Source organism: Oncorhynchus kisutch, linkage group LG6, assembly GCF_002021735.2.
Source record: "Oncorhynchus kisutch isolate 150728-3 linkage group LG6, Okis_V2, whole genome shotgun sequence".
Lineage (NCBI taxonomy): Eukaryota > Metazoa > Chordata > Actinopteri > Salmoniformes > Salmonidae > Oncorhynchus > Oncorhynchus kisutch.
Window position 1 is genome coordinate 77,247,978 of NC_034179.2, and position 14,126 is coordinate 77,262,103.

The 14,126-nt window shown below is 45.0% G+C and overlaps 1 protein-coding gene across 12 annotated transcripts; it reads left to right on the top strand.

Moving 5' to 3' along the window:
• The first annotated feature begins 791 nt into the window (after positions 1-791).
• LOC109893432 (transforming growth factor beta receptor type 3) lies at positions 792-14,091 on the top strand. 12 transcript variants are annotated; one of them, XR_004210422.1, is made up of 18 exons: positions 793-1,295; positions 3,473-3,591; positions 4,528-4,697; positions 4,791-4,928; positions 5,185-5,359; positions 5,452-5,617; positions 5,784-5,928; positions 6,308-6,500; positions 6,669-6,874; positions 7,801-7,956; positions 8,685-8,771; positions 8,967-9,158; positions 9,544-10,089; positions 10,936-11,014; positions 11,142-11,201; positions 11,858-11,959; positions 12,411-12,552; positions 12,700-14,091. XR_004210422.1 is itself a non-coding variant. In XM_031827680.1 (18 exons), exons 2-17 carry the CDS (start codon positions 3,522-3,524, stop codon positions 12,491-12,493), a joined length of 2,568 nt encoding a protein of 855 aa, XP_031683540.1. In that variant the 5' UTR covers positions 793-1,295; positions 3,473-3,521; the 3' UTR covers positions 12,494-12,495; positions 12,700-14,091. The 12 variants fall into 12 exon arrangements, 10 of the variants coding, with proteins under 10 accessions (XP_031683548.1, XP_031683540.1, XP_031683542.1 ...); XM_031827680.1 differs by having other exon boundaries at positions 12,411-12,495; XM_031827682.1 differs by having other exon boundaries at positions 793-1,104; positions 12,411-12,495.
• Positions 14,092-14,126: the final 35 nt, after the last annotated feature.

Consider the following 14,126-nt stretch of genomic DNA (forward strand, 5'->3'; position numbering starts at 1 on the left):
GAAAACACACAATGCTATTGCAGCCTTACAGCTGTATGGTGAATCAACAAACTCTGCTCAAAGTAAGCTGAATTTGAACAAGCTTGTTGAGTAAAATTACAAATGTATGTTTGCTCAATACTACTCAAAACCATTTCCCAGCATGCTCTATCGCAGGTTGATTTTCAGAATTGTTTGTTTCAATACCTGTGTTTTTGCATTGATTGGTTGATTAATCTTATAATCTTATGCTACACAAACATAAATAATATAAATGTTTCTAAACTTATCCAAGCTGTTAGTAGTCTTAATAATTCATATTCCATACGGCTACCCTGGCCATCATTCTCAATGCAGTTTGCGGGTAAATAAATGTTCCAATTGTTGGATATCCTCACTCTGGCTTGATTCTAAAAGGGATTAAACAAAATGTTGCAAGCCAGAATGTGACATGCAGGCTTAATACAGCCTATAAACCAGGAGTTTCAGACCACTGTGTTAGGGTGTAACTAGGCCCTCAAAGAAAAGCCTTATGATATATGTAATGTATTGTCATAAAGCGTTTCATTTTACACTGGGAAATATGCAAACAATTGTATGTTGAATCAACTGGAATGCAATTTTGTTGAGCAAACTCGCCATCCTGTTGCAGCTGAATAAACATAATTACAGTCTACTTCATGGTCTAATTATTTTTCTCCATCTCTCATTTATCTCTCTTTCCTTTCCCTCCTCTGCATTCCTCTCACTTTACCCCTGCCTCTCCAACTTCTCAAGTCCAGCCTTCTGCTCCTATTTATTTACCCTCCCACCATCCCTCCTCTTCCCCTTTACGCTTCGTCCTCTCTCATTCTCTTCTTCCTGTTGCCTTCTACGTTTCTGTGCGTTTTTAGACCCTATTCTCTTTTCTCTCTCCCGTCTATCGCCCCATTCCTTGCCCCTCCCCTGGCTTTTATACTATTTCGAGGGAATCTCTTTAAATTCCGTATCTCACCTCTAAAAATATTACGCTGTCTTACTTTTGATTTCTTTGGCTTATCGAAAATTATGATGTCAATGCAATACCCCATCTGACATGCCACCCAGTGCGTCTCTGGACGCCTGAAGCAGCAGCACATAGATTTGGTAAAGGCAATTTTCTGTTATTTTCTCTAGTATTGAAAGGGGGTACAGAGGGTGTGTAGCCCGCTGTGATATACGCCAATACAGTCCTGTGGTCACTGGTCTTAACCAATGATTGAATGGTCTTAACCTGAGAATCAATAGTTGATCGACAGTCTGTTTTCAACGTCCAGCTCCACGGGAATCTGTCACAGGTGAGTTACGACTTTTATTATAGCCTGTATTCACAAGTCAGGAGAGATATTCGAAGTTCTGTGATTTGTGGTCCGTTTAAAAATGAATCATTTTAGGTTTATTGACTTTTTTATTTCTAGTGAATTCTGACTGGGCTAATGCATTTTTTTCTTCGAGTGAAGTTCTAAATATTTGTCATGAATTAGACAAGGGATTCAGCAACATGGTACAAATAATATAACTGTTTTGAATGACACTGTTAGAGAAAGTATATATCGTTTATTCCTCTGCATTCTCATAGTACCCATCAAGACCAATCAATTGTTCAATTTTTGTTTCTGGCCCCATTAGCCGTTATTTTGCAGTTCGTGGTGAGTTCTTTCTGGGCAAGTTTGAGTGGAAGAGATTAGCGTTTTGCGCGCCAGTTAATGACATGTCATTATCTCAATGGGTCGGTGTGTGTTGTCTAGACGTCCTCTGATCCTTATTTTTTGTATTTATTTAACTAGGCAAGTCAGTTAAGAACAAATTATTATTTACAATGACGGCCTACCCTGGCCAAACCCTAACCCAGAGGAGGCTGGGCCAATTGTGCACCACCATATGGGACTCCCAGTCAGAGCCAGTTGTGATACAGCCTGCAATTGAACCAGGGTCAGTAGTGACGCCTCTAGCAATGAGATGCAGTGCCTTAGACCGCTGCGCCACTCGGGAGCCCACTCAAGGACAATAAACTGGTCAACCGGTCCCGAACAACGACCCCCAATTCTGTCTCACAGCATTATATGATGTGTGTCACTATCAGACACAGAATAAAGATAGGCACATGACAATTATGAGATAAGTGGGTATATGACCTTTGATCATATTGCATTTATATACTCAACAAGGCTAAGGAAAGATGTACAGACCTATTTGTATTCTATATAAACAAACAATGGAGTCAAAATATGTTTAATACTATCATGTCAATGAGTACTTACTTTCCGGCACCCCTGTAACTCATCTTATCAGTGTGAATATTGTCAATTTTCTTATTCTTGAATTTCCGTGGTCTCTGATGATGCGTGCTTTGAGTTGCAGGGTACGTTTTGAAATCACAGATTTTGCCTTCAAAGCATGTTATTGACAAATGTTTTTAGAGTTGCAATTGGCAGAACACAGAGAAGAAAAAAAATCCACCAAGAGTGTGATACTGTCCAGAATGGGAGAAGAATGAGGAAGTTCTGATAATGAGAACCCAGTGGGAGAGATGACTTTATGTTTGTTCCCTGGGTAAACTCTGTCCTTGCTCTAGTGTTTGTTCCCTGGGTAAACTCTGTCCTTGCTCTAGTGTTTGTTCCCTGGGTAAACTCTGTCCTTGCTCTAGTGTTTGTTCCCTGGGTAAACTCTGTCCTTGCTCTAGTGTTTGTTCCCTGGGTAAACTCTGTCCTTGCTCTAGTGTTTGTTCCCTGGGTAAACTCTGTCCTTGCTCTAGTGTTTGTTCCCTGGGTAAACTCTGTCCTTGCTCTAGTGTTTGTTCCCTGGGTAAACTCTGTCCTTGCTCTAGTGTTTGTTCCCTGGGTAAACTCTGTCCTTGCTCTAGTGTTTGTTCCCTGGGTAAACTCTGTCCTTGCTCTAGTGTTTGTTCCCTGGGTAAACTCTGTCCTTGCTCTAGTGTTTGTTCCCTGGGTAAACTCTGTCCTTGCTCTAGTGTTTGCTCCCTGGGTAAACTCTGTCCTTGCTCTAGTGTTTGCTCCCTGGGTAAACTCTGTCCTTGCTCTAGTGTTTGCTCCCTGGGTAAACTCTGTCCTTGCTCTAGTGTTTGCTCCCTGGGTAAACTCTGTCCTTGCTCTAGTGTTTGCTCCCTGGGTAAACTCTGTCCTTGCTCTAGTGTTTGCTCCCTGGGTAAACTCTGTCCTTGCTCTAGTGTTTGCTCCCTGGGTAAACTCTGTCCTTGCTCTAGTGTTTGCTCCCTGGGTAAACTCTGTCCTTGCTCTAGTGTTTGCTCCCTGGGTAAACTCTGTCCTTGCTCTAGTGTTTGTTCCCTGGGTAAACTCTGTCCTTGCTCTAGTGTTTGTTCCTCCTCTATTTGCATACATATTATCCATCTGTTCTCTCAGCCTGTCCAATATAACATTATGCACATGGAGAACTTGGTCTCTTGTTAAAGACTCCGTCTAGACCACTGTATTAATCACTCTCTTTTCCCCCTCAGGATGTCACAAGAGGGACTCTCCCATTGAATTCACTCCTGGAGAATAGTCATGATGGTGTCAGGGACCGGGTGGATTCTCTTCTGCCTCTTTCTACTGGGGGAGAGAACAAGACGTAAGGGTAACAAGACATTTACATGGACATTTCAGTCATTTAGAAGATGCTCTTATCCAGATTGACTTCCAATTAGTACATTCGTCTTAAGATAGCTAGGTCGGACAACCACATATCGCAGTCATAATAAGTAAATTTTCCTCAATAAAGTAGCTGTCAGCAAAGTCAGTGCTAGTTCACTGACACATTCAAGTGCGAGTTCATGAAAAGCCATTTGTATTTTTTATTTTAAGAAATGGGGGGAGGTGCTGTGGGATTCTTTAAGATGTTCTTTGAAGAGGTAGGAGACAGTTATAGAGGTACTGTTAATTATACGGGATGTTTCCATACTGAATAGTACAACTTTAATACTTTCTCTCAAAAGTACCTCCCAGAGTGACTCTGCATTCAAAGAGCTTATGTGTCAAAGGTCAGATTTGGGTTTAGCAAAGTGAAAGTGGAATATTCAGAGAAGTAAAGAAAAAAAATAGAAAGTTCAGTCAGGGGGCATTCCCCAGTTAGCTCTGTTCAGTCTGAGAACAACAAGCTGTCTTTTAGTAATAGTGGGCTAACGGCCACTGACTGGAAGAAGAGAGCAAGAACCAGAGACAGACTGAGACGTAGACAGAGGGGCTGAGTGAGAGGGCTTGTCTGAGACCAGAGCAGTCGAGTGGAGCACTAGTGTGTTTATGTGGCGGATTGACAGAGACTTGTTTCTCCTGTTTGTCAGTGAGAGCAGAGAGTCTGCTGCTGACCCCGTCCATCCTGCCTATTACCAAACCTCACACCAAGTTCACATGGTCTCTGTTGTCTTTTTCAGGGACATCAAGTGTTTTATTTTTCATTGTATCTCTTCCACAAGAGACCCAATCTATATTAGTTTGTCCTCAATGTTCCTCGTAAACAGAGTATACAGCCGTAGCTCCATTTGAGTGACCTCTGGTTGTCTTTGCAACTGTGCAGTTGACTGTGGGGAACTGCAGTGCTCACTGTCTCCAGCCGGGGCGCTTCACCCTGTGCAGGGGCTGTTGGAGCGCTTTGAGGCCGGCCCGGGCTGTGCAGCCAGAGAGAGCGGGGAGAAAGAGACCCATGTGATCGCTGTGGGGAGAGGGACACGCAGCCCTGACAAACAGGTGCTCCCTCTCTGTTTCTCACAGTAGGACACATCCACTATCACTCCCAATCCGTTGTGCCTCCCTGCCCTGACCCCCTCTCTTCCCTTCTAGGTGACTGTGCTCCTGAGACCCCTGTCTCTGTCTCACCCCTCCCGTCAAACCCTCATTCTGGTACTGAGCTCCAAGCAACCAGTACGCTGGTGGCTGGAGGCTGAGAGACTACCCCCGGATCTGCCTGTGCTGGTGCAGGTCAGTCTGTGCATGCGTGCTCGTGTGGTGTGTGTGTACCTCTTTTAGTCATTAATCATTCACCCCAAAAATAACAGTTTTGATGGGAGTATTTACTTCCTCCCATGAGGAACTGATAAAAGTACTGACCTCTCCAGTGTGTTTGTGTGTATGTCTGTGCAAGTGTGTTGTTTTAGAAACATAGGCCCCCACAAATGAATGTTTCTATTACTATGTGTTATCATGTCTCTCTCACAGTGTCCCCCCTTTGCCCCAGGTCTCTCCTAACTCTACAGTGCAGCCCTCCAGTCTGGCAGTGCAGGTGCAGCCTGTGCCCTCTCTGCCTTTCCGTCCGCGGGCTTTGCTGCGATGGGCAATGCATCGCCATGGCTCCTTGTCCTCCCTCACACACACAGCCAGTGCCAACCGCGTCTATGTCCGCGTGGGCGAGGGTGAGCCCGCCCCACACACATACAACTAATACACGACACTGGACTTTCTGACCTCTCTCCCTCTCCAACCAAGTCTCCCCTCTGACCTCCAGATATCACCATGCCAAGTGTGTGCCAGCTGCAGTCTCTGTTCCTGTCACACAACTACCTGACCTCTGACCTGCAGCCACAGGAAGTACAGGGCTGTTCTCCAGTTGGTGGAGGCGACCCAGAAGTGCATGTCATCAAGCTCCTTTCAGCAGGGTCAAGGCTTTGTGGGTAAGTTTAGGACGTCTCCAGCATGTGAAGAAAATCATGTGGAGAATATCAATCTCTGAAGCTGTTCAAGTAATACAATGTTGAGCTATTGAGTTATCCCTTAATCATATTATATGCATTTTCTCCCTCTATGCCTTTCAGTGACCAGTCTCTCGCTCTATCCCAGCTCTCTGCAGGTGGAGGTGACTATTTCTCTGGTGCCCCCAGTGGCCAATGCTGGGTGGCACAAATTGGTGCTGATCCTCAGTAGTGCCGTTCCAGTCAACTGGGCTCTCACAGTGCCAGGGCTCCGGGGACACATCTCTGTCTATGTGAGGATCCTATCCAGTAAAACTTGACACATTATGGTATTTCTCCTATCATGTGGGCTAGAATGGGTCCTTCACCTGTTCTGGAGTTTGGTATAAAAGTCATAAAAGGGTTATAAGTCAAAACATAATGATGAAATGGACAAAATAGCTAAATAAATTAAAGGAGCAATACAGTCATTGAGTGAAGGCCAAACTAAACGTGATTTCAAAACCTCAACGTGAGTTCAAAATATCAATGGAAATATCTCTCAGGTTATCTTGTTGATAAATAAACACATTCAACTTGGCTTTGACAGGGCTTGCCAGGTTATCTTGTAACACAAACTTCACATTTATGCATTTCTTTGACCATTTTCTCTCCCTTGTTCTTTCCTCTCAGTCCTCCAACAGTGTGTCCCCACTCTACCCTCCGGAGCCTGACCTGACACTGACTAGCATGCTCACCTCTGACCTCTCTACCACCCATGACCTTTTGAGCTGGGCCAATCAAAGTGGCTTTCCCAAAGTGGCCTCATACACAGAGGCTGACCTGGCCAATCACTTTGTGATCAGACTGGCTGGGGGAGGGACAGGTCAGGACCTGTGTGTGTCTCTTGTGTCCCTCATTGTGTGAGTGAACTGGATGGTTTATTTTGTGTTTCCTAACAGTGCGTTTGTGTTGGTGTTTCTCCTGATTAATTATGTTGTCTCCCAATATTGAAGGTCATGTTATCCCTAAAAAGTGCTGTTCTGTGTGTTAGCACACCTCTCTCTCTTTCTCTCCCTTCCCACAGAAGGTGGCCCCCCTGTGCGTATGCTGGATGGCAGGCTCCCTTGGGTCCAGGAGCGCAGGCTGAGACAGTGGCTGAGTGAGGGAGGTGGAAGGACCAGTGGGGGCTGGGAGGCCGTCAGTGTGCAGTGTCAGGACGGACGACTCAACGTGGCAGTGGACAGACACATTCTGCAGGTCACTTTCACTATGTGGTTGTACTGATAGTTTAGCGTGTTTAGCGGGGTTATGGTTGTACTGGTAGTTGAGCGTGTTTAGTGAGGTTATAGTTGTACTGGTAGTTTAGCGGGGTTATGGTTGTACTGGTAGTTTAGCGTGTTTAGCGGGGTTATGGTTATACTGGTAGTTGAGCGTGTTTAGCGAGGTTATAGTTGTACTGGTAGTTTAGTGGGGTTATGGTTGTACTGGTAGTTTAGCGTGTTAGCGAGGTTATCAAATTTATTTATATAGCCCTTCGTACATTAGCTGATATCTCAAAGTGCTGTACAGAAACCCAGCCTAAAACTCCAAACAGCAAGCAATGCAGGTGTTGAAGCACGTTGGCTAGGAAAAACTCCCTAGAAAGTCCAAAACCTAGGAAGAAACCTAGAGAGGGACCAGGCTATGAGGGGTGGCCAGTCCTCTTCTGGCTGTGCCGGGTGGAGATTATAACAGAACATGGCCAAGATGTTCAAATGTTCGTAAATGACCAGCATGGTCAAATAATAGGTCTGGGACGGGTAGCACGTCCGGTGAACAGGTCAGGATTCCATAGCCGCAGGCAGAACAGTTGAAACTGGAGCAGCAGCACGGCCAGGTGGACTGGGGACAGCAAGGAGTCATCATGCCAGGTAGTCCTGAGGCATGTTCCTAGGGCTCAGGTACTCCAAGAGAGAGAGAGATAGAAAGATAGTTATGGTTGTACTGGTAGTTTAGCGTGTTAGCGAGGTTATGGTTGTACTGGTAGTTTAGCGTGTTAGCGAGGTTATGGTTGTACTGGTAGTTTAGCGTGTTAGCGAGGTTATGGCATACAAATACCAATATACTGCATGTAGACCTACAGTGTATTGTAGGTTCTTATGATGGTACTTAGTGTAGCTTTTGTGATGCTCTCTTTCACACAGACCCTGTCTCTCCCGGTGTCGGAGGTGACACTGCGGGATCCTCAGTGCCTGGCCCAGTCCAACAGCAGCCATTTCTTGTTGGCATTCCCGGTCATTTCCTGTGGGACTGAAGGGGTGCTGCAGGGAGAGCCCAGAGGGGTAGAGTACAAAAATGTGGTAAGACAGAGGTGGTTTTAAGGGGTAAAATATCTGCAGAGAACATTTTAACATGTTTTGTGACATTTTTGTGTCTCACCATGTTTTGCAATGTTCTTGTCTCACCAAAATGGTAATTGAACCATGCATGCAGCCGTTTACAAGTGATTCTGTGCTAAACACAGTCAGCAGAAAGAGAAAGAGCTGTGTAATAGGGACGTCTGGCAGCCTCATCTGAGAGGCAGATCTGATGGGGAGATAGAGCAGGGATGGGCTTCACTTAGGTGGGGAGAGGGACATGTAGGTCACTATGGAGCCCCTCACTGTGTGTCTGTGTGTTTGTCTGTGTATCTATGTGTGAGATTGAGAGAGATGCACAGTAGAAAGGCAGAGGACGAGAGAAGAGAGTAGAAGAGCAGGGCTGTAATTGTGTTGTTGGTTAGTGTGATCTGAAGGGCTCCTGAGGTTGTGTAAGTAGTCTGTCTTACCTCCCCCAGGCGCCACATGGGTGACCTAGGTTAGAGTGTCCGGAACACTGCTGATCAACCTGAGTGTAGCTAGGCCTGGGGACGGGAGTGTGAGAGCAGGGGGCTGGAGGGAGGGAGAGAGGGTAGTGGGAGTGGTGGAGGAAAGGGAGCAGGAGAGGAGGGAGGCAGTGAGACAGACATGTAGCATGTGAATGAACTACGATCTACTAATACTGCATATCTACTAACCTCTCACTGTTTTGTGTCTATCCATCCTCTCAGGTGTTGCTATGGAGAAACAAGCCTCTGGTTGCCGTGGGCAATGAGACAGACCAGGAGCCCACAGAGTGGACTCCACTTGTCATACATGTGAGATGATACAGGTTGTGTGTTTGTGTATGTGTGGTCCATTTTCACCAAATATTAGTGTGTGTTTGTGTGTGTGTGGTCCATTTTCACCAAATATTAGTGTGTGTTTGGTGTGTGTGTGTGAGACAGAGACATGTATATCTATGCTTGTCCTTATCATTCCATACATATCCCTGTTTTCCATTGTCCTCTTAGTTCAGCTGTTTTGCTGCAGTCCCCAGTGTCCCAAGCCTTCCTGTGGAGCAGCCCACTCTGCAGGGGCCGGGGCCTCTCCCAAGGGCCAGGGCCGGCCCACTAGTCTCACTGCAGCTGTTTGTTACAGAGGGCTATGAGCAGAGGCAGACCGGTCCTTGTACCATCACTGCTGACAACCGTGTCTATGTGGAGGTCAGTTTGCCAAGCTATGTGTGTGTGTTTAATTGTGTGTCTGTCTGCCTGTCTATCTGCTGATGTAGCTCCTGCTGCAAGTGCTACTTGTGTTTCTCCCTCTGCTTGTCTTCTACAGTATCAGCTGCCTCAAGCTCAGAGAAGACTTCTACCAGAAGGCTATTATAATCACATCTAGATATGTCACAATAAGTAATTTCTATAAGAACTCTGTAGCCCTGCTATTACAGCACTAGACCACAGCAGGTTGAAACAGAGTACTACAAATTACAGTACTAGTGTAATTACAATACTTATTACACTCTACTTACAAAATATCAACTCAGTAATAAGACCATGGTAAAGTAATGTGTTACCCATATTGTCTCTGACTGTTTTTGCCAAGCTTTCCGCCAAGGGGGCCCTCGGTGGGGGTGTGGAGGTGCGGTCCTGCATGGTGTCTCCCCTATCAGACCCCCGTGTGTCCCCTGGCTGGTCAGTCATTAGAGACGGCTGCTCCGCTGACTCCTCACTGACACTCAGCAACATGGCACATGGCCAAGAGGAAGATGAGGATGATGAGGAATATTATGAAGAGGAAGAGGAGGTACCTAGTGTCCTGTCGTTCAGGCATCCAGGAAGGGCTTGGAGGAACAAAGCAGGATTGAGAAAAAGAGAACACGGTGGGAAGAGGGGACGAGGAGGACGAGCCAAAAGGAAGGAGAGCGATGGAGGAATGGGAGGAGAGGAGGACCAGATACACAGACTGAGGTTCAGTTTTGTCCTTCGGCCCATCTACAACAACTCTGTCCAGTTCCTGCACTGTCGCATCTGTCTGTGTGGCCCTGAGTCAGTGACACAGGGGCCTCCAACGGCCATAATACAGAGTGGCTGTCCAAATCCCTGGGGCCTCCGTATCCCTGCCCTCGTATCTGAACTACCCAGTCAACAGGTACAGTACATGTTCTATATTCATAATGGCTAGTAGTATTAATGACTTACCCTCAGTGGCAGTTCTAGCTTGTATGGCTCCCTTCAGCGCCCCCCCCCCCCCAACCCCAGCAACAAAAAAAGCACGATTCTGCGCTAACTGTCATTTTTATTCAGACATTTGGAATAACACAAATCACAAATAAATAATCATAACATTTAAACTATAGAAATATAAAAATATATACAAACATAAGACTAATATCAAAAAGAAGTAAAAAAGACAAATAGAAATTAATTTGTGTTGATTTGGCACCCGAGCATCACTACATTACCCATCCCCCAACACTGTCAAGACCAAACCAATTCACCTTGTTGGTGTGCAGACTGCTTTTATATTATTCTTAATGGTTTTGCACAACCCGGAAAAATGTCTGTGAAACTATATATTCACAGTATTATGAATTCATTGTGATTTATTTAGTAGCATTTCGTAGTGTGACTGATTTTTTAATAATTGCGTTAGTACTGTACATAGTTAGAGGTGTGCTATTTGATAGGAAGACCTGAGGGTAACCTACCCCCGCCCCCTCCACATCTCGTACTTCTGAGTGGGAGACCTTCCCTAGCTCACAAACTAGAATCAGGGCGCCCACTTTGACAAGGTTAATTGACCCACAGTCCCACACGGTGACATGATATTATTGACGTGACGTGCAAATGAGCGATAGAAAACCAATCGTGCAAATGTCACCGTTCCCTATTTTTTATTTTTTTGCTAACTGCAGGATGCCACCCTGGGCGGATGCCAATGTCGCCTATACCTCATTCTGCCACTGCTTATCTTCCTCTCTCTTCTCTCTGTCAGTGTGAGTACAGAAACTTCTCCAGACCCATGCTGGTCTATCAGCCCGTTGGTGTGGCCAGACAGCTGGCGCTACCTGCTGGTGAGTAGTAGATGGTCATTGGTGGAGTGGTCCACCTCCTCATTACATGGGCCTGAAGTAATTCACTTTCACTCTGTGTAAAAGGGTGTTTCTCTCTTCTTATCCAACTCTCTCTTTCTCTCTCTAGGTCAGAGAGGTCAAATGCCCAGTGTGTCTCAGCTACCCAAGCCTATCCCAGCCCACAGCAGTGAGTAACTTTAACCCTAGCCTCAACCCTAACCCTACCTTCAGGTCCACACCCTGGTTAAACCCTAACCCTAGCCTCAATCCTATCCATTGCTTCATGTCCACACCCCAATTCAACCCCAACCCTAGCCTCAACCCTAACCCTACCTTCAGGTCCACACCCTGGTTAAACCCTAACCCTAGCCTCAACCCTAACCCTACCTTCAGGTCCACACCCTGGTTAAACCCTTACCCTAGCCCCAACCCTAACCCTACCTTCAGGTCCACACCCTGGTTAAACCCTAACCCTAGCCTCAACCCTAACCCTACCTTCAGGTCCACACCCTGGTTAAACCCTAACCCTAGCTCCAACCCTAACCCTACCCTCATGTCCTCACCCGGTTAAACCCTAACCCTAGCCTCAACCCTAACCCTACCTTCAGGTCCACACCCTGGTTAAACCCTAACCCTAGCCTCAACCCTAACCCTACCTTCAGGTCCACACCCTGGTTAAACCCTAACCCTAGCCCCAACCCTATCCATTGCTTCATGTCCTCACCCGGTTCAACCCTAATATCAACTCCCGGATGTTCCTACATGTGTGTATTATCACAACAGTGATAGTAACTGGGATTTGGCTTATCTGCTTCTTTTCCCTCCCATGTTTTTGTCACCCAGGCTCTGGGGTAGACACAGGCTCAGTGTTGGGGATTGTGTTTGTTGCTTTCCTTCTGGGCATCAGCCTGATGGGGGCGCTATGGTGCATCTACTCTCACACAGGTAACCACACGGGACAGTTCCTAAAGTCTATCCTGGACCAAAGGCCAAAATACTGAGCTATACCACCATATTCACAAATAAACGGAAAACATTCTATACCTGCTGCTACTGTTTGTTATCTGTCACTTTATTTCTAGTTATATGTACATATCTACCTTGATTACCTCATAACCCTGCACATCCACTTGGTACTGGTTACCCTTATATAAAGCCAAGTTATCATGACTAATTTTCTTTCTCTGCATTGTTGGGAAGGGCCCGTAAGTAAGCATTTCACTGTTAGTCTACACCTGTTGTTTTTTCGAAGCATGTGACAAATAACATTTGATTTTATTTGACGTAGTGTAAGAGAAGATACTATGACAACTTTCTTATTATTTTTGAGAGAAATGCTGGGTTTTTTCACCATGAATAAATGTTAGTGAAACACTTGACATGTGATTGGTTGCAGGGGCTCCTCCACCAACCAGAAGAGGGGGCCTGATCGAGAATACTAACCCTGCCTTATTAGACTCTTCCAACAGCTCTGTGTAGAGGTGAGATGGAACGTGATAAGAGTGGAACAACACACACAGCAGCTGGGGGACCACAAAGTAAAGAGATTGTCAAATTTAGACTAGTATTCTATAGACTTATCATGGTGGCACTAGAGCCCTTTGTGAATTAGTCAAGCACCTGCAGATTGCAATAGTGATATCTCGTATCATGTGTAATAAATACTCTAAATATCTCATTTTCAGTGTTTCCTCTGGTAAATCTGAGACCGAGGGTAAAGTGGAACAGAAGATGAAACACCTGGTGTGTGTATGGGAGTGTGTCAGACCTGGGTTGAAATACATGCGTATTTAAGTATTTGTTATTTAAATACTTATTTTCTGTGTATTTTTGTATTTTCAAATAATGTGGCCAATCAGCTAATTTTACTTGGAAGTATTTAAAAAATAACTTCCTATAAATAGCAGAAAATATTTTCAAATACATTATTTCAAAAACCCTAGGACCAAACAGACCTGGGTTCAAATGCATGCAGTATTTTAATATTTGTATTTGAAAATAGTTGAGCATTTCCAAATTCATTCAGTACTCATTAAGTACTGAAAAATATCCAGATACTTACTTCAAAATGTCTTTGGAAGTAATTGAAATACCCTAAATAGTTTTTGATACATATACACTGAGTATACAAAATATTGAGAACACCTGCTCTTTCCATGACATAGACTAACCAGGTGAATCCAGGTGAAAGTTATGATCCCTTATTGATGTCCCTTGTTAAATCCACTTCAATCAGTGGAGATGAAGGGGAGGAGACAGGTTAAAGAAGGATTTTTAAGCCTTGAGACAATTGAGACATGGATTGTGTATGTGTGAAATTCAGAGAGTGAATGGGCAAGACTAAATATTTAAGTTCCTTTGAACGGGGAATGGTAGTAGGTGCCAGGGACACCAGTTTGTGTCAAGAATTACAACGCTGCTGAGTCCCCCCCCCCCCCCCCCCCCCCCCGCAGTTTCCCATGTGTACCATGAATGGTCCACTACCTAAAGGACACAACTGTGGGAAGCATTGAAGTCCACATGGGCCAGCATCCCTGTGGAACGCTTTCGATACCTTGTACAGTCCATGCCCCAAATAATTAAGGCTGTTCTGAGGGCAGAAGGGAGGGGGGGTGCAACTCAATATTAGGAATGTGTCCTTAATGTTTTGTATACTTGGTGTACACATGCTTGAAGCAATGAGATGTGTAAAGGTCTGAAAGACTGAGGCTACATGAATGTCTACAGGTACATGGCCTCAGCAACTCCTCAAAGTGTTGGAAGAAATACTATTCAGTGCATCTGATCCATTACACTGTATCTACAATGTCATAACCTGGGCTCATAGAATGGAATGGTGTGATTACTGGCTATAGGACGAGCATGAATCTGAACATAGCCTAATGTTAAAACAGAAATAAGCACTACAGAGTTTAAAGAGGAGGAACACATGAAGTCAAATATATGTCATGAGTAGACTGTGTGTGAGGGGAATTGCCATTATCCAGATCCTTATTGTATATATATATGTTGTAAATGTGACCCTTTGTTTGATATTACCTGTGCTGTTGCTATTTAAATTAAATATCTGTGGCTGAGTTTTTGTGTTTTATCTTCAAATAAAGTGCGGGAG

Excerpts from the sequence above, each read along its gene's own strand:
- LOC109893432 (XM_031827680.1), top strand. The coding sequence starts at position 3,522 with ATGATGGTGTCAGGGACCGGGTGGATTCTCTTCTGCCTCTTTCTACTG. Across the intron at positions 4,698-4,790 it reads CACGCAGCCCTGACAAACAG|GTGACTGTGCTCCTGAGACC; the intron begins GTGCTCCCTCTC and ends CTTCCCTTCTAG. Across the intron at positions 8,772-8,966 it reads GGACTCCACTTGTCATACAT|TTCAGCTGTTTTGCTGCAGT; the intron begins GTGAGATGATAC and ends TTGTCCTCTTAG.